At 49.6% G+C, this 18,170-nt stretch overlaps 1 protein-coding gene across 1 annotated transcript in view; it reads left to right on the forward strand.

Annotated features, from left to right (window-relative positions):
• Window positions 1–505: 505 nt before the first annotated feature.
• Window positions 506–18,170, forward strand: part of LOC311311443 (myosin-10-like) — a gene marked incomplete at its 3' end in the record, with an annotated part of 60,260 nt that continues 42,595 nt past the window's right edge. The window contains exons 1-3 of the mRNA XM_084441158.1: window positions 506–603; window positions 2,835–3,208; window positions 8,388–8,544. Coding sequence (XP_084297284.1) covers window positions 2,864–3,208; window positions 8,388–8,544 — 502 coding nt within the window. The 5' untranslated portion in view covers window positions 506–603; window positions 2,835–2,863. The remainder of the gene's footprint in view (window positions 604–2,834; window positions 3,209–8,387; window positions 8,545–18,170) is intronic.

Consider the following 18,170-nt stretch of genomic DNA (forward strand, 5'->3'; position numbering starts at 1 on the left):
TGAGCCGGGTGCAGGTTTTCAAGCCCAGCATGTTTTGAGATGGGGGTTACAAAAGATTCTTAAACAAGCTTTCCAAATCCGTATTTATCACTCTGAACACACTGAATCCAGCTTGATTAAATTGGTAGTGCATTGGTGCATGATAAGGCTGTGTTAAATGTTCATTCCTCATGGACATAACAATAACCTGTTATGCTATACATGTGATGCTTTTTTGGGGGTAAGGTCAGCATCCTTCCTCCTTGTGTAGACTGCAGGTGATTTTGCGACTCGAGCGACTATCAATTGTAAAGGTTTTCGGATACGATTGGTTTTCAACCAATCACATACAGACGTTATTCTGAAGAAGCCAATCGCATTGTGAGTTTGAATGGTGGGTGTGCCACACGGCCGGCCTGGAGGCGGGAACAGAGAGCGCTGTGCTGCATGGCGAGTTTGGTTGAGAGAGGGTCGGATGGTGGGGATGTACCACTGATGAGAACAAGCCCCAAACAAGGGGATATTCGCAGGAATTTTTTAAAGAATTCTAAGGAATATTACAACAACCCACTGGATACCAGGGTATTCATAGAACTTTCTGAGTTTCTTTTACAACTGCACCAGGTAGGTTTGTGGAAGATAAAGAAACGTTTTCTGAGGGATGCAGGAGTGGCTAGCAAACTGATTATTTTATGACTTTTCAACGATGGAGGACCATAAGCTTGCTAGCCGACACACTACAAAGCCAGCCAGCAAAGCAATAGCAGTCTGTCATTGAAATTTTCTAGAACGCTCCAGATATTATATTAATCATTTCAAAAAGTTTTTTCCCCACCGATTTTAGTAAATTGTATGTTTATTTCGAGAATAACGCTAAACATGAGCTGTCCCACCCACTGATGGTGCATGGAGGAGCCTAGCCAGTTAAACTCAAGCTGCATCAAACTCCTGTTGATGAATGCGTTAGCTGGCTGGCTAGTCTAACGTCGGGGTTTAGATTATAATCTGATAATAGTCTAGTAAACATTTAAGGAGAATAACTCCGCTTTTATTGTTTGGTGGATGGTTTTCTCGTATTGTTTCTGTAAGCAGCTGTACTATCCCGTTCATTGCAGTGAGCTATTAGCCAAGCTAGCCAGCAGGGCAGGGAATGCGTGCTAGCGTCCAGCTAAAGGTGACATACTTTGACAAGGCACATTGTATTATTTGTCTTAATTGAATTCCTTCAATTAGCCTCATCCGTTTGCGGTTCACGCTTACATTTACAGACGTGTCGGATAGTATTTATTTCTTAGCCACTGGCAATGGCTGGACAACTTGGCGTGCGTTTGTGTCTCATAGCGGTATTCTAGAGACGCAGCGCTCGGGGATGGGGTGCTTAGTGGCTCTCTGATCCCTCCATCCCTCCATCCCCTGACCTGACCCAGTTCCGGGTTGAACCAGTATCGGAGCCACCCTCCATCCCCTGACCTGACCCAGTTCCGTGTTGAACCAGTATCGGAGCCACCCTCCATCCCCTGACCTGATCCAGTTCCGTGTTGAACCAGTATCCCTCCATCCCCTGACCTGATCCAGTTCCGTGTTGAACCAGTATCCCTCCATCCCCTGACCTGACCCAGTTCCGTGTTGAACCAGTATCCCTCCATCCCCTGACCTGACCCAGTTCCGTGTTGAACCAGTATCGGAGCCAACAAGTATCCCGGCGGGCAGCACCTTGAGCTCGTTTACGCAGTTGACAGACGTAGAGGCTCTGGGTCCCCGTAGCACCATGATGAGATACACACATCTTGACCCCTGCTGATTGACGAGATGCTTCGAAAGTCATGAGTAGATGAACTCCCGACACAAGTCCCAGCTATTTATCAGATGCTGTGATATTACCTGTTTCTTTTGATTACATTGAATCACATCCTTTTACATCCACAGTCAAATATACCTCTTATTAAACTGAAAGATGGTAGGAGAACGGCTAGTTGGTTGGCGTGGTCCTACTCGGTCTCATTCTACAACTGTTACTACTACTGTACAGTAGTCCCATCGGGCTAATCAGCTTCTGTAAACACGGGATAATGAGTCAGGAGCTGCTGTCTATTGAATATAGGAACCAGGGCATGGCTGGGAGGATGAATTTCAGCACCTCTCTTACCACAAGCCTGTGTGTGTGTGTGTGTGTGGGTGTGGGTGTGGGTGTGGGTGTGTGTGTGTGTGTGCTGGCACACAGTCATAGATTATCAGCTGTTTGTCTACATCGAGATCAGCTTTCCCTCCTCTAACCCCTAAGCATAACTTCTCCATTACACAGAGCCACAGATCCGTATACTGCAGCACTACTGCTCTGTGTGGACAACAGGGAGACGACTGTCATGTTGTCTGAGGAATGCTCCTCGTACTGAATCGCACACACACACACACACACTCACTGCGAGACGCTAGGACGAGAGTATGATTTATAGATTGAGTATGCAACCCCAGGGTTCAGCTGTCTGTTGGGCTGATATTTAAGCCCTGAGTTAGTAGATAGCCCACATCCAGAGAACTCCCACAGCATTGTGTTATTGACTGAGGTTTTGATTTATAACAGAGACCCCTCTCCTCTTAGGCTCTCGGTGTCCTGCCAGATTATTATAGAGACAAAACCTACTCTCTAAACTGCCTGTTTGTTTACTGCTGAAGTTAAGACGGTTTTGCCTCTCTGTTGATTTGATTTGAGAATGAACACACGTCAATGCCTCTGTTGATTTTTTTAAAAACCTGTCATGAAGCCAGACTGAGCTTTTGACTTTTTTTTCTTGTAACGTTGCTACTTTACTTTACTTTACTCTTGTTTCATTGATGATGCGTCTCCTCTCCTCCAGGTGGCCTAGTGTGTTCTGGTACCCGGAAAATGGCTCTTCGGAGTGGGCAGGAGGACCCGGAGCGGTACCTGTTCGTGGACCGCGCGGTGGTGTACAACCCGGCCACGCAGGCCGACTGGACCGCCAAGAAGCTGGTGTGGATCCCCTCGGAGCGGCACGGCTTCGAGGCGGCCGGCATCCGTGAGGAGCGCGGTGACGAGGTGGTGGTGGAGCTGGCGGAGAACGGCAAGAAGGCGGTGGTGAACAAGGACGACATCCAGAAGATGAACCCGCCCAAGTTCAGCAAGGTGGAGGACATGGCTGAGCTCACCTGCCTCAACGAGGCCTCGGTGCTGCACAACCTGAAGGACCGCTACTACTCCGGCCTCATCTACGTGAGTATCCTAGCCTGGGCGTTTGTTGGTTCGTTGGTTGGTTCGTTGGTTCATTCGTTCATTCGTTCATTCGTTCATTCGTTCATTCGTTCATTCGTTCATTCGTTCATTCGTTCATTCGTTCATTCGTTCGTTCATTCGTTCGTTCATTCGTTCGTTCGTTCGTTCGTTCGTTCATTCATTCATACAACCATCAATCCATCCATTCAGGTTTCCATACACTCACATGATCTGCATCTTAGAAATGAATCACTAGCCTTTCGCGAGGCTGCACCGGTTCGCCAGTGGCTCGTCCGAAGACGGGCGAAAAACCCGTTTGGCCTGGAGTGCATCACCCTGGCCTCGTCGAACGAGCCGCGTCCCAGATAAGCGGCGCTTCCCCCCCGCTGTGATTATGACCCACTTAGTGACACGCATTCCTGGAATAGATTGAGAGTTTGTGGGCCACCTGAGACCCAAGGAGATGGCAGCCGGGATGAGAGACTGCTGCTGGAGCTATTCCCGGAGCTGTCCCCCCCAGAGGTGTCGGGAGATTGGAGCACGGAAGCTTGGAGGGATGAGGTCGTTTTGGACGGTTAATGGCACAAGAGCTTTTTATTGCGACAACGCTGAGGGCAGTATGGAATGAGAGATGGAACAGTGGCTAGCCTTTTTTTTTGGTGCTTGGAACAGGCTTAGCCTGTACTGTATGTGAATGTATGATATCGATTACCGGGGGCCCCTCACTACAAGACGCCCTCAGCCTCAAGATGTGCAGGTCATATAATGAAAAGAATTTCCCAAAAGTGGGAAAATACCGGCACTCCTATTATAACATAAAAATGCCAGGGCTGAGGTTCAAGTCATACTTTACTAAAGTGCTTCTGACGCATTTCGGCCAAAGGCCTTTCCTCAGACCATGATGACGTGCTGGTCGTATGCCTCAGGTACAGTAGGAGCCACTGTTTCTAAAGCAGCCTCTGTTGTCATAGCTACAGCACCACTAGCAGGGAACTGAAGGAAGGAGGGCTGTTCAGAGCTCGCCCCCCTCCACCTTCCGTCCACATGGCCAAGCCGAAATAGGCAGGGGAGTCTTAAATTTTATCTAAGGAAGGCCATCCTCACCATGGGCTCATCCTCTGTGAGACTCTTAACTGCACCAGCCATAACCAAGCCCTCTGTGTTCGCTGATAAGCACCAGCTGTCGTTTCTGTGAATAACTGGCATTTTTAAGACCGCCCGCCTCCCCCTGTCCGAAAACCACCGCTTGATTTAAGAAATAAACTTCATGTGAAGGTTGGATATCGCCCACTCCTATTTCTCAATCTCTTTGTCTGTGCGTCCGAACCCCCTACACGGCTCGCCCCATTCCCGTGCCGTGCGTCTGCTCTCTTGGTCTTTGCCTAGCGTGTGTGTGTGTGTTCTGGTCTTGCGTAGCGTGTGTGTGTTCCGCAGCTGCTGGCCCAGCATTAAGCGGCATGGACACCAGCTTGGCTGCTGGTTGGCTGCTCAGCATTCGTTCGGTCATACCCTTCTCCGCTGTGTTTGCCGCTATGCTAAAGCTCACGTCAGACGACACTATGAATCCTCCCCCGAGAGCGGCGTCCTAAACTGTTAATGAACGGTAATCATCGTCACGTATCTACCTACCTAATTCACACTCACACTACTGATTTCCCTTGCGTTCCTAAGCATATTATCCACCCAGTATACAGTATCTTCACTGGCTGTGTGGGACAGGACTAGCATGTGGAATGAATCAGCGATGTATCGTTTAATGCCAGGTTACGTAACCCACCATTCAGTCAGCCTACATTGTCATGCTACAGTGACTATGCAGATTGTACTGGACTTGTGGAAGAGAAGGCCAGAGGCTATGAGCTGATGTTATGTCTGGGGACATCACTCTCCCTTTACTCATTAAACCCTGGCTTTTCTCAGAACACAGGGTTCTGGGGGGTTTCCGTCTATTCCGAGTTGTTGTTGTTCTGCTGAATCGGGAGAATATGTCTTTCACAGTCTTTATCAGAAGAATGTTTCATTTGGGTCCCGATGGGAAGTCAGGATACTCGAACCTTTCCTGCCTCAGACCTCAGCTTGCTCTGAGGCCACTGTGGACACAACTATGAGGCAGGGATCTGTGAAAACGCACACACACACATGCACACACACACTGTGTAGGCAGAGCAGAATTGCGTTCTCTTCTCTGGGCATTGGGAATTGCGTTCTCGCTCCACTGGTCTCCTCCCACGCCCAGACCTCGATGCTACTCTGCTGGAAGCCGACTGTGCGCAGTAATTACACCTCTCTCCTTAACCTCTCACTCACAAACTTTATTTTCACCTCCCTGCGCCGCCTCCTCCTGCGCCGCCTCCTCCTCCGTCATGCTGCGACAAAACAGGGGCCAGCGGCGCGGCTTTGCGCCGGCGACGTACGGATCCGCGTAAACCCTGCCCCTCCCTCTCCTTGGAAGACCACTCGGACGTTTCCGGAGAACCGGGTTCCCCCGTTCCAACCGTGTTAGGGTTCTCCGGTAGACGCCGCACAGCATCTACCCGGGCGCCGTGCTCTACTGTGTTCTATCGCTCCACTGTGAGACTGGAGGTTCTCCGGCAAGGAACGGGCTGCTCTGCTCCCTCGGTGTCGGCGCCCCGCCCCTCGTCCGCACAGCCACACTCATCCCACCGAGCACCCCCCAGGGACCGCCACTGAGGTGGGGCAGCTGAGTCATCCCCCCCCGGGCTGGGGAAGACGAGGAGTGGGCGGTGGGATGGTGGCGTAGTGGGTCGGTACTCAACACTGCCACCCTTACGCTCCTGGACTCGTTTGTGGATCTGAGGAGACCCCCAGCCACCCCTGCACACTTAGCGGACTGCTAGGCGGCTACAAGTCTCTCCCTTTGAAGACCCGGTTGTCGAGTCACCCGTGAAGACCTAGGAAAGGCTCCTCGCAGCAGTCCGGCTGGAGTCTGGCAGTCTCCAGTCTGACTGAGCAGCAAATCTCCACAGCCTCTTGTTGTTGTAGTTGGGCCACGGCCAGGCCAGAGCATATATATCCGTGTCTGAGGGGGAAGTGTGTGTGACAGACTGTCCAGTCCATATGGTGGTGGTGACTGGCCTTTTCCTCCCCAATTTTACCCAACGACAGCTCAAAAATCCCCGGAGGCTTAGAAACGATCATTTTCTAATATCCTGTAGTGCGACTTTGGGTTTATTTATTTATCACCGGTCACAGTAAATCAAGTTATCTCAGCTTTTCCACACTTGGCGTCCGCACCAGCTAGCTATGCATCAAACTATAGCATGGTGTAGTAGTCCCAGAGAGGTGTCGAAAGAGGGGCTTTTTGAGAGTCGTTGCTACTTATGTGGTGTGTGTGTGTGTGAGAGAGAGCGGCAGACATGTTTGTTTTCTGTCTGTGTCTGTCTGTGTGAGTGAGTGTCAGGCCTGTGGGGTGATTGGTAACTGTGAGCATTGCCCCCTCCCCTCCAGCCAGTCGACAGCTCCTCTGATCTTTGTTGGGGGGGGGGGCACGTCGGACGACCCCCGCCGCACCCCAGGCATGCTGCGGCCACGCCGCCATTGTTCCAGCTCAGTTCCTACTAGGCTAGCCGACCCTGGGTGGCCCCCCCATACACACACACACACACACACACACACACACACACACACACAGCCCCCTGCCTACCCAGCCGGCATAGACAACATAATCACAGGAATGTTTCTACCCAGCCCAGCCAAGCATGGTCAGCGTGAGAGATGGAGGGAGAGAGAGAGACGGAGGGGAGGGGGCCAGACAGAATAGACAGGGGGAGTGGGGAAGGGAGGTTGGCTAACTGGTCAGTGAACCCTTGCATAGATATTCCCATCTGTTCCCCTGGACATGGCTGCAGTCAAGTCATCTACAAGGATTAACTCTGGCCTGGGCTGCCCTCTCTTACTTCCTGTCCGCATCAGGCTGCAGGAGATAACATGGCTGCCATGTCTGGATTAAATCTACCACTGCCCCACCCAACCCTGCCACACACCGATGCTCTGCTTTTTTTGTAGGGATTTTGTCTTCATACGGGCTGCTCTAGGATCCAGCTCTGGATTGTAAAACTCTCTCTCTGGGTCGTACTGTGTGTAGAGGGCTGCAGTCGCCCCACTGCATCCCACTCGGCTGAATGCAGCACTTCACTTAACAGAATTCTCAAACAGGGTGACTTTGGCAGTGTTCCAACATACTGCAGCTCTGTCGCTATTAACAGTCTCCCCTCAGGGATGAATAAATATCTATTATCTATCTCTCTCTCCCTCCCTCTCTCTCTCTTACTGCTGTATCTTACTGTATATCTATCTCTGTGTGGGATCATAGTCTTGAGGCGTGGAAGAAGGAGAGATGTGGGTGGATCCTGGGCTGGCCAAGGGGCAGAGTGGGGCGGAACTGGAATGTCACTTCATGATGCGTTGAATGTTCTCTCTGGGCGAGTGTCCACCAGACCCCAAGGTCAACTGCGTCACTGCTTTGATAAGTGCTTACTCACTCTCCTCTTTGTATTCTACACTACCCTTATGCCGGGCTCACACTACAGGATGTTTAAAATCCCAACCGATTTTCGAAATGGTGTTTCTTCACGCATATAAAGAGAATCGTAACAGATGTTCTTCTCGTGAATCTCAAACATGCACACGCGACAAGATTTCTAAATTACGGGTCAGCACACACTACAGGATCTTATCGTGCCCATGGGAGCAACAAAGACCACTGGTCTCGCCGTCTCGCTTGTAAAGTAGTGACATAATAATCTTCAATATCAAACATGTTTGATATTACCGGGGCGGCCCCGATGAGTACGAGCTGATCGGGAGGTATAAGATTGGATCTGTGAACCTCTCACATTACGAGATCATCTGGGCCGAACATCGGTACCGACCAACGTTCCAGACCAGATTTAACCTCCAATTGTCGGGAGGGCTGAATCGGGGATAAATCGGCCCCAAAATCCTGTAGTGTAAGCCGAGCATTACCCCCACAGGGGGAGAGAGGAGAAATTGTCATTGTGAATTACTTGATAGCTGTTCCCTTTGGAGTAGTACAGGCATTGGGTATTGCTGGGTAGCTCACCGTTCGCATGAGCGGTCGGTAAGGTTTCAGATTCGCTTTCTCTTTGATCATTAATCGACAATGAATTGACACACGCGGTTGTTCTCTTTTTTACAGACATACTCCGGGCTCTTCTGTGTGGTCATAAACCCTTACAAAAACCTGCCCATCTATTCGGAGAACATCATAGAAATGTACAGGGGCAAGAAGAGGCACGAGATGCCCCCTCACATCTACGCCATCTCAGAGTCAGCTTACAGATGCATGCTACAAGGTAAGTCTGTTTTTTTTGTCCAGCGTGGGGGTGGTGGGGGGGCTAGTGACTCATTCCTACATCACAAATAGCGCTCTTGAAAAGGATTTCCCACATTGACGTGTGAGTTAGTCAGGAAGTGTGAGATGCTAAATAAGACCAAGCCAATTTACAGAGTAAAGTGAGGTATAATCGGTCGTATTGGGATTAAGGCTGTGGTGGTGGTGTTGTTGGACTGAGAATGCACTCGATTGCGAATTTGGATCTACAGGTACATGGTGATATGAAGACGGACTGACCACTGGAAGCATGTTTGTTTGGATCATACGGCTGTTATGTCACCTCGAGCTTGTTGCGGTACATTGCAAATGTCCCTATAAATGACATTCAGAATAACCTACATACAGAGATTATATTGTGGTTGGCTGGTGTCAAGGTCTCAGGAGGCCTAGCCTATGTTTTATATTATTATTATTTATATTTATTTAACCTAAGTTCTGTTTAACCTAAGTCCTTTTGAGGTTGGCCAAGACGGACGCAAAAGTTTCAAATCGCATGCAACAGTAATAACATTTCAAACAACATAGCAACATTAAGAGCACATAACACACAGCATAGTAGCAGTAATAATGTCCTGTTGATGATCAAACAACCCCTTCCCCCCCCATTGGTCTCAAGGATATCAACAAAACTGTAGGTCTTCAGTCAGTAACAATACTCTAGGTTTTCAGTCAATAACGATACTCTAGGTCTTCAGTCAGTAACAAAACATGCCACATGTCGCCTCATTGCTGATAAAGCTTTGTTTAATCACTGCCCTCTTATTTTGAGGATTTAAGGCACATTTTCAAACTTTGAAACAACAAATTACTGCCCACTTTCCAACTGCTTTCACAGGAGGGTTTAATTGAAACCATGGGCTGAGCCACTGCTAGTAGCGTAGTAAAACTGCGGTCACCTAAGACCTCAATTATTGGGATTTAGTACATTGGTCAACCCTGTATTATGTAGCACAGTAGCTCTAATTCAAGCTAGTGTCGGGGGCATTATAGTATCAATTGGCTTCCAGGGAGAAAAAGGGGGGTCTTCTCTGTGGAAACCCCTAGAAAGGAGCTGGTCTTGAATTCTGTGTATTTTTCCACATCTGGAGATAAATTAATTTTGCCAGCAACGTCTGGAATGTTGGGTGAAATTAGTGGAAAGGGGACATAGAGGTCTAGGAAGGTTTTTTTTTCTCTCTATGCCGCCGTGCCTTTGGAGGACAGCTATGCGCACAGTTGCCAGGCAAGGGGAAATAAGCGCCATTGAGAGACTCAGGATCCAAATCTGTGTCTGAGATTTAAAGCCTCTAGGATCTGCGGAGAGAGACCCTACTTTAGTCTTTTGATCAGTCCTAGACGTTGGCGAGTGTGCTGATTTATGCCTGCTGCTGGTGGTTGTAAAAGCCCGGGCTCCAGCGCATGCAATGTCAGGCACATTCCCTAACTCGGGATGCCAGAGTCAAGGCTAATGTGGCAGATGCTTTTTGGTCAAGAATATGCAGAATGTGAAACCCAGCTACGATCCACATTGATAGCCCCCCATAGTTATGTCTTTGTACGTATTCCAGAAGCTAGTCATCAATGGGGAGAAAATCTGCCTCTGTCTGCTGTGTCCAAGATGTGCTCAGCAGGAGTTAGCCTGGTCTCCAGTTCCCCACATCAGTGGGAAAACTCAAACGACGCGGGGGGGGCTCAATATACAGGAAGCTGCTAGAAACATACCTCCCTCTGGCCCCGCCACCACGCCAGCCAGTAACCCGTCGCTGCGTTAAACCCTCTCTGAAGCGCTTCTCCTTTGATGTCTCCGATCTCTGTTCCAGCCATCTTTGAGCAGCCCGGCTGAAATCTTTTCTGGGGAGGTTTTCGTTCTTGAAACTTGACGCTTTGTTTATTTGACGTCTTCCTGAGTTACCTGAGGTAACGAGGGCCGCATTCAGTGACAGAGAAAGCGTTGTATTGTAGATGTAGACGTATCGGCCTCAACTTCTATCCGTGATGCTCGTAACGCGTCCATGCCATTTACGGATGGGGTGGGGGGGGGGGCTGTCTGCAGGAGAAAGGCCTACGGCTGCCTGGTGGCTGAGAGCACCCAGGCCCTGGGGGAGCCGTGGCTGGCCCGTCAAGGATCAGATCTGCCAGAGCGGAGAGGGTGACCTGCATTGTGCAGCACAATAGGGCCTTTGTGCGTATCTGCGGCGGCCGGTGGGGGTTGTGACGGGGCCGGGCTGGCCAAGTGTCAGAGCAAAGCAAAACTTGCCGAGGGCGGAGAACGGCAGCGCAGACAGACGGATAGAACCCTTTTCATAGCTTTTTGAAGGGTCTTCCAAAAGATGCTTGATTTGGTACATTGACCTCTCTTGGCTTGGGTCCATGTTATCGGACCGTTTACACAAACCCACATTCCATGACCACGTGACTGGGCTGGGCCTACAGTACGCTGGTATAAACATGAATTTCTATATAAAACAGAAGCGTTCTCATTCAGACTGGTTCTGGTTGCATTGTTCTCTCCTTTGCATTGCAAATAAATAATCGGTCCTCCGGGGATTTTGGATTTCGCTTCTGCACTCGGGTGAACGCCTTTATTATGGATGGTTGCTAAGTATTTTTAGCTCCAACACTGCCAGTTTCCTCCCTTTAACCCTTTATCCCGTCTTCACACCCCTTTGCCTTCACACACACTAATTGCATCTGCATGGATGGATATATGGACGGTGGGGGGTTGGGACCGAAGACTTTGGAATGAATCACCACATCTTTTATGCTCCGCTTCACCTATTTCCAAGGCACTGGCTCCTAACTAAGCCCATTTCTTCAGATCAAGCGTGTCTCTCAGGAGGACATGCAATGCACCGCTCTTCCTTGCGCTAAAGACCATTATCGTGACTTTTCCCCAGCGCGGCCATCGTCAGGGGTAAAGCAGTGTCGCAGCGGGGTCTAAAGACGGTTTGTAGGCTGGGGATTAGCAGAGGCCAGCTGCTGCTCAGCTGTGCACCTGAGCATATCCCATAACCTGATTCAGTTCAGTGACTATCCAGCTGCATGGATTTGATGCTGGTGTCCCGGTCAGTTATGTGATAATGTCACTGGATCGTTAACAGTGATAATGATATCATCACATTATGTCCGCCATGTTCACGTTATGATTTAGTGATTTATATTATTATCCGAGTATATGATTTAAGTATATCACCCATTTGGACAATTGAAGTTTCAATTGCAGCCAAGAGGATAAGAATGGGAAGCGTGCATCTTTTTCTTAAAAACATTTGAGTTCAATCCTGCTCACTCGTTGGAAGTCATCCAGATTGTCAAATCAGGTTAGTCGCTGAAGGGCGTCTAAACCGCGCTGGGGCCCGCAATTATCCCAGCATAACTGAGATGCCAGTCAATGCCCAGATGGAAGGTTAAATGAGGTGTAACTTTACAAAGGGCAGTTGTGTAAGCAGGCCACCAGACGTGCGCACACACACACACACACACACACATCTGCCATTGATTACTTCTCCAGATACTTTCCATAATCTCTTCTCGTTGCTCCGCTGCCGACGTCCAGACAGTGAGTAACAAGGGGCTAATTTGAACCTTTCTGAAAACGTGTGTAGGCCTCGTTAGGAAAACGCTGATGTTCCCTTGAACGAAACCGTGTGTGTGTTAGGGAAGCGACGGTCGTGTCAGCATTGGTGATTGATTCTGAGAGTGGACGTGCATCAATAGCAACAGTGTCCCTCATTGCAGACATCGTACGACTACAGCATAGCTATGTGTGGCTGAAGAAGAGAGCAGTCTCTGTCAGGAAGTCTCTCCACTTGTGTTTGGACAGGCCATTAGGTCTAGCGCACTGAGATCCCTTTCCAGATGAGTATCAGCCTACACCATGTAGGTCTCTTTTATACCCTGTCTCATAGGGGGCCACTCCATCACTAATGAAAAACCTCTTCAAAACCGATCCTAAGGTAAATGAACTTGTCTTTGAAGTCTTAAAAAGATCACGAAGCACTATATAAAAAAAAGAGGATAATTTCATAGAAATCTGAGCAGTGAACAGTACACTGCAGACTCTGAGGATGTGATTGGTTGATTGTGACTGTTATTATGGTGTCGTATGTGTGCTTACGCCCGACAGAACGGCAGTCTTTGGGCCCCACCTGGTACCAATAAGACATGTATCAAGCTGTAATGAGTTTCATGTCCAAAGTTCCTTTGAACTGAATCCAAGGCTTTGTGCCCAGGCCAGCTCCCATTCTGAGCGCACTAGAATACGCAAGGCGCACAGAGATTATAGTTAATCTATTAGGGGGAAAAAGGTTGCCGGTATATTTCAAAGGGATTCCAAGGGGAACTGCAAAAGATGGACTGATTTCATTCACTGAACCCATTGTTTAGGGAGCGTTCCTTCACTCGTTTCAGGTCAGGTGCTTATTGGTGAATACGTCAACATCTAATTGAGCTGATTATTGTTAATCATACACAAAATCCTAATTTCCTCAACCACAGGAGGACTGTCATTAACCCAACAGTATGATATGATGGGGTGGCGGTATCTCAGGAGGTAGACAAGTGGCCATTTGGGAATCGGAAGACTCACGGTTCTCCTTCCGGCAGAGTGTCGGAAGTGTCCTTGGGCGAGACACTGAACCCCAAATTGCTCCCAAGGAGCAGGATGGCGCCTTGCATGGCAACTGCCGCCATTGGTGTGTGAAAAGCGCTGTAGAAGTGCGCTCCATTTACCATTTATTTATTTTCTTTTTCATGATGCGAGACCACTTCTAGGAGTCGTGACACAATCACTCCGTTACCCCAATGTCTCGTTGGCCAGGACTCGCTCCACCAGCGGGGGACATCTATTTGGATCAGCGACCAGCTGCTAAATGGAGAGTGGGGGCCGGGGAGTCGGTCACTGGAGAGAGTCCACAGAGGAAGCCTAGCAGCCGCGTTGACCTCCAGACTGACGGGGGTGCCCAGCTGTTCGGCTCCTCCTCTGATGTGCAGACATCTGGGCCACAGTGCGGCACACAGCCTGTCCCCTGGGACCCCTGAAAGAGCCGAACGCTGACAGCGCTATTTAGCCCATATATCTCCCCGCCTCTTCCGAGAAGCTAGCTAATCCATTCCCCTTTACTTTTTAACAGTCTTTCGCTGACCAAACAGAAAGGTCCACTTTTGCTGTAGTATCTTTTTGTTCTGTCTTTAAACGATTTTTCTTCACGCCCCCTCTTGGGATGCTATGAGATGACCCAGAGAATTGGGTAAGGGAAGGGAGCGAGGGTTTAGAGTGGCTATCGGCCCGCCACGTCTCCTCTGAGATGTATCAATCACTCTCTGTCGATGCAGGAGAATGTCTATGTTCCTGTTGTCCTAATGACCCTGGCTGTATGGTGGAGGAATCCTCACAGGACACAGGCTCTCCTTTGATCTGCCCAGGGCAGGGCTGCGCCGAACTGCAGCCTTCAGCCAAATCATACTTCCATCCATCCTTTTCTGTCATAGACTAATGCTTTTTACGTTTTAGTAAGGTCAGAGGGAGGTAGCGGAATGCGTAGGACTCCACCTGTGGAATGGCCTGATCCAGAGAACTGCGTTGAAAGACATGGGGTTTGAAAGCCTGAAGAAAACATACTCATTTCCTCCCGAAACGGCCTTCACAAACCAGGACATCCTGTCGGTTCACATGGCGTTCAGGCTAATCCACAGGTGTGACAGAGAATCACACTGCTGATCTCTTTGTAAAAGTAGCGAAATCCTCGTTACAAAACGCGTTGAAGACCAGGGCGATCTTCTTTTTTTTTTTTTACCTTAAAAGGTAACTTATTCCTTTCTCTCGGTGCGACGTCACATGACCTTGGCTTGGTCTGAACCTCCGGGCGGCCCCGCGTTCTGAGGGGGCTCTGTCAGCAGGTGGCCGAGTCACCGGCCCTCTCCGGGAAGCTGAGGATGATGTCACAGTCGGCCGGCCTCCCCCGCCGCTCGTGTGACTAATGAAACGTCACTTCAAACGGACGCACGCCAAATTCCTGCGCAGCCCTCGCCCCAAAACAGCTGGTTCCGTTTTTCAAGCCGGAGCCGTTGGTCGGTCCGCTCATCTGAAAAATAGTCTACTCAATGTGCCGGGCTTACAGTAAGAATTCCTTGAGGTTTTGTCACCCGGGGTACAATGACTCTGGAAGAGCTAGTCTAAATCAATCCAGCTCAATACCCTCTGGGCTTTCTGCTACAGATTTGAATCGTTGGATTTTTCTCACATTATCGAGTGCTGAGAATACATTGGACTACAGTAGGGATGTGCCCAACTCTCCCACATCCATCTCCCTCTCCCCTCTCTCTCTCTCTCTCTCCAAGCTGTTGGCTTTAGCTCGGTACACTACTTGTCTCCTGTATTTCATTTAAAACAGGAGGTGAACATCAAGCACAGATTTCCTTGACACAGACCAGAGGTGCTGTGCCCCGGATCAAATAAACAACAGTCTGTATATCCAGTATGTCCAGAGGCCCCTGTCAGTTCCTGTCAAATATGATAAATCCATCTTTCCCCATCAAAAAAACAATTTCTCATAAAAGACCCACAGACAAAAACTGGATGTTCTGGATCTTGTATTTTGTTTTTCCATTTACCTGTCCAACGGCAGAACAGACACCAACCTCTGCACTGCCTCACGCTTTGCCACAGTGGTGCTTCAAAGGGCGTTTGTCAAGGATATATGGCTTCGCCTTTAAAACCCCATTCACAGACGGCCACTCCACAGTGCTTGGCTTTTGTGTGTTATCTTGACTGTTGTAAGCACAGATGACAGACCCCACACAGCAGCAGCACCAAATCTGTCCGTCATCTGCCTTCCGTCAAAGGGAGTTCGGTAAGAAAGATCAAATAGGAGAGGAGAATGGTTCGGGTCCCTTGTCACTAACTACAGTCGTATATTAGACCTCCGCAGCAGCACTGGGAGTCCTGCCCAACTTATTACTACTCTGAGGTGTTATACTAATAAACAGTCGTGAGACGTTGTAACGGTTTAATGGGGTAGGTTTTCCGCGCCTCCCGGGAAACACCGCGGCCTGCCAAATCCTTGAGTGTCAGTCTTGCTTCGCCGCCCTCATCTCCAGACTTGTCAGGAATATTTTAGATATGCAGTATCGTCAAATGCACAGAGGTCCTAATCCCGTTTTTTTTGGGGGGGGGGGCATTGGGCATTGGTGGGCTACTTTTTTGGGGGATCAGATCGCTAGCTCTTTTAATGGTTGGGTTAGTGGCCCATAGTGGTCTGAACAGGGGCTTCCCGTTGATGGCCAGGCAGTTTTCCATATATGGCATTGGCATGTAGGTGTTGTCAGTGTGCGACCAGGTATCCGTCCATACATGGTCAACAGTAGGTCGGTGCTTTCCATACAGTAGGAGTAAAAAAAAGGGAGGGCTTTCAACCACGTGTGCAGAGAGAGAGAGGGAGAGAGTGGGAAGCCCATGGCTGTCATGGAGGATGTGGACTGGAATGTCAGGAATGAAATGAGTCGGGTCGCTGCATTAATCTGGTGGGGGTGGGGGTGGGTTGAGGGGGTGTCAGTCTGTCTACAGTGTGACATGGCCATGGGCTCTCTGCTCCACACACCCCCTGTCTCGTGGCCTGTTGGAAGACCCCCCCCCCCCACAGCCAACAATGGTCTTCATATTACTCTGGCGCGTTACTGTTATAGCCGCAGCAATTGCACGTCGTTCGCACTCGGGACGATGATGTTATTCGTTGGTAATTCTATCTCACGTACAGTTGGTAGCCATTACAGTCCAAAGGCGCCGACGGGACACTCTGTAAAATGGCGATGGTGGACAAAATCACTTCCGATCGGGGAATCCTCAGTTACAACCGCGTCCTGAACGCGACTCGATGGGCTTGTCCCTCACTGTGCACCCCGCGGCCGCGCCAGCCTGTCGCTCGGCTGTTAACGCTTCTCCTTCAACGGCACTTTGTTGAACGGCGAAGGCGACCGGCGGAGCGCTGGTCTTTCTGAGGTGAGCGCTTTGCACTCCGTTGCCTCTCCTTAAAGCAGGCATTAGCCTTCAATGGCGGAGAGGCCTGCCAAGACCCAGCACGCCACAGCCTCACAATGAGCTCACTGTCAAGGGCCTGAAATCACCCCCTCGCCCCCCCCCACAGGGAGAGACGCCACATGCAGAGGCGCTGTGTCCCTGTCAAAGCCCAAGATGTCGTCCGATTTTTCACTTTTTTTTTCTTTCTCTCCACTCCTTGTCACCGGTTTGAAAGAGGGTGACGTTGTGGGCTTTTCTGATTGGATGAGCCCGAATAGGGTCTTTTCTCTCCCTCGTGTTTTAACGCACCGTGCCGGATGTCCTGGGGTGACCGCTGACGCCGTCCTGCGTAACAGAGTCATGTGAAGCTGGAAATAACATCACTAATCGTGTGAATGAATACCACGAAATGCTCCTATGACTATAAAGTAATGTTACAGAAATAGCTTGTCTGTTTGGATCCCCTCTCTTCCCCCCTCTCTCTCCCCCTCTCTCCTCGTCACCCCTACTTTTACCCTATGAGGCGAGTCAGCCTTTCAACTCAACTCAAATTTTATTTATAAAGCACATTTAAAACAACTGAGGTTGACCAAGCTGATGTACAGCTTCAGAGCAACAAAACACACAGCACCCTTTCACACTTTCATAGTCTGGAGAGGCTGTTGAGGTCGCAGTGTTGGTGAGGGGGCAGTGAATGAAGAGTGTCCTCTTGGCTGGGTGATATCCTTCCCCCATGTCTGCAGCCAGAGATAAAGGCATAATCTGGATGGGCTGGGCTGTGCTTGGATTGGGACCTGTGAATGTACATGGGGATGCAGGAGAAGTGGGGGTAATGGAGTGTGTTATCAAATTATCAAGATAATCAAGTGATATCAGACCATGAAATGCTTGAATAATCTGAGTGCCTCAGTAAAGGCCGAGCCCCCCCTCCTGTCAGTCAGAAGAGAACCAGGAAGAGTCTGTTCAAAAGCAGGAAGCCCGTACTGTCCCTGATGAGCCATCCAGCTGTGCTTCAGTCATCGACCCCAGTCAGTCAGAGTTGACCCCCCCCCCCCTACCCCCCACACAGGAAAACAGTCAGCACTTCTCCTGCCGGTAGATTTCCCTGAACAACCCCTTTCCAATGTGGTGAGATATTCACTACATTGCAGACAGAGGCATATATTGTATCATAGCTCAGCAGAATCTCACACAGCACATTGGCTGGGGGTCCGTTATGGAACATTTCACCACCTTGGAAGAAGTCCCGGATCCCTCCTCTCTCACTCCATCACAGGACTTCAGGACCACTCTTCACGGCACTGGGCCAAATTAGTGTAGTCATGACTTAAGACCATTAGCATTCCACCAGCGCGCGCTGCCCATCATGGTTGAATGATCACCTCCCCCTCTCTCTCTGTGTTATTTTATTCATGTATATCGAGTTAGCCGTGCTGCTGGAATCACAAATGAGCTCATCCAGACAGGAATTGATTCACAGTTCTCTTCCCTTCCTGTGGACGGGCATATAGAAATGTTTTACGATGAAAAGGGGGCTATTTTAAGGTGTCATCCCTCACTGCGGGCCTTGCAAAGACTCCTGACGTTATGGG

This window comes from Borostomias antarcticus (genome assembly GCF_949987555.1).
Source record: "Borostomias antarcticus genome assembly, chromosome: 7".
NCBI lineage: Eukaryota > Metazoa > Chordata > Actinopteri > Stomiiformes > Stomiidae > Borostomias > Borostomias antarcticus.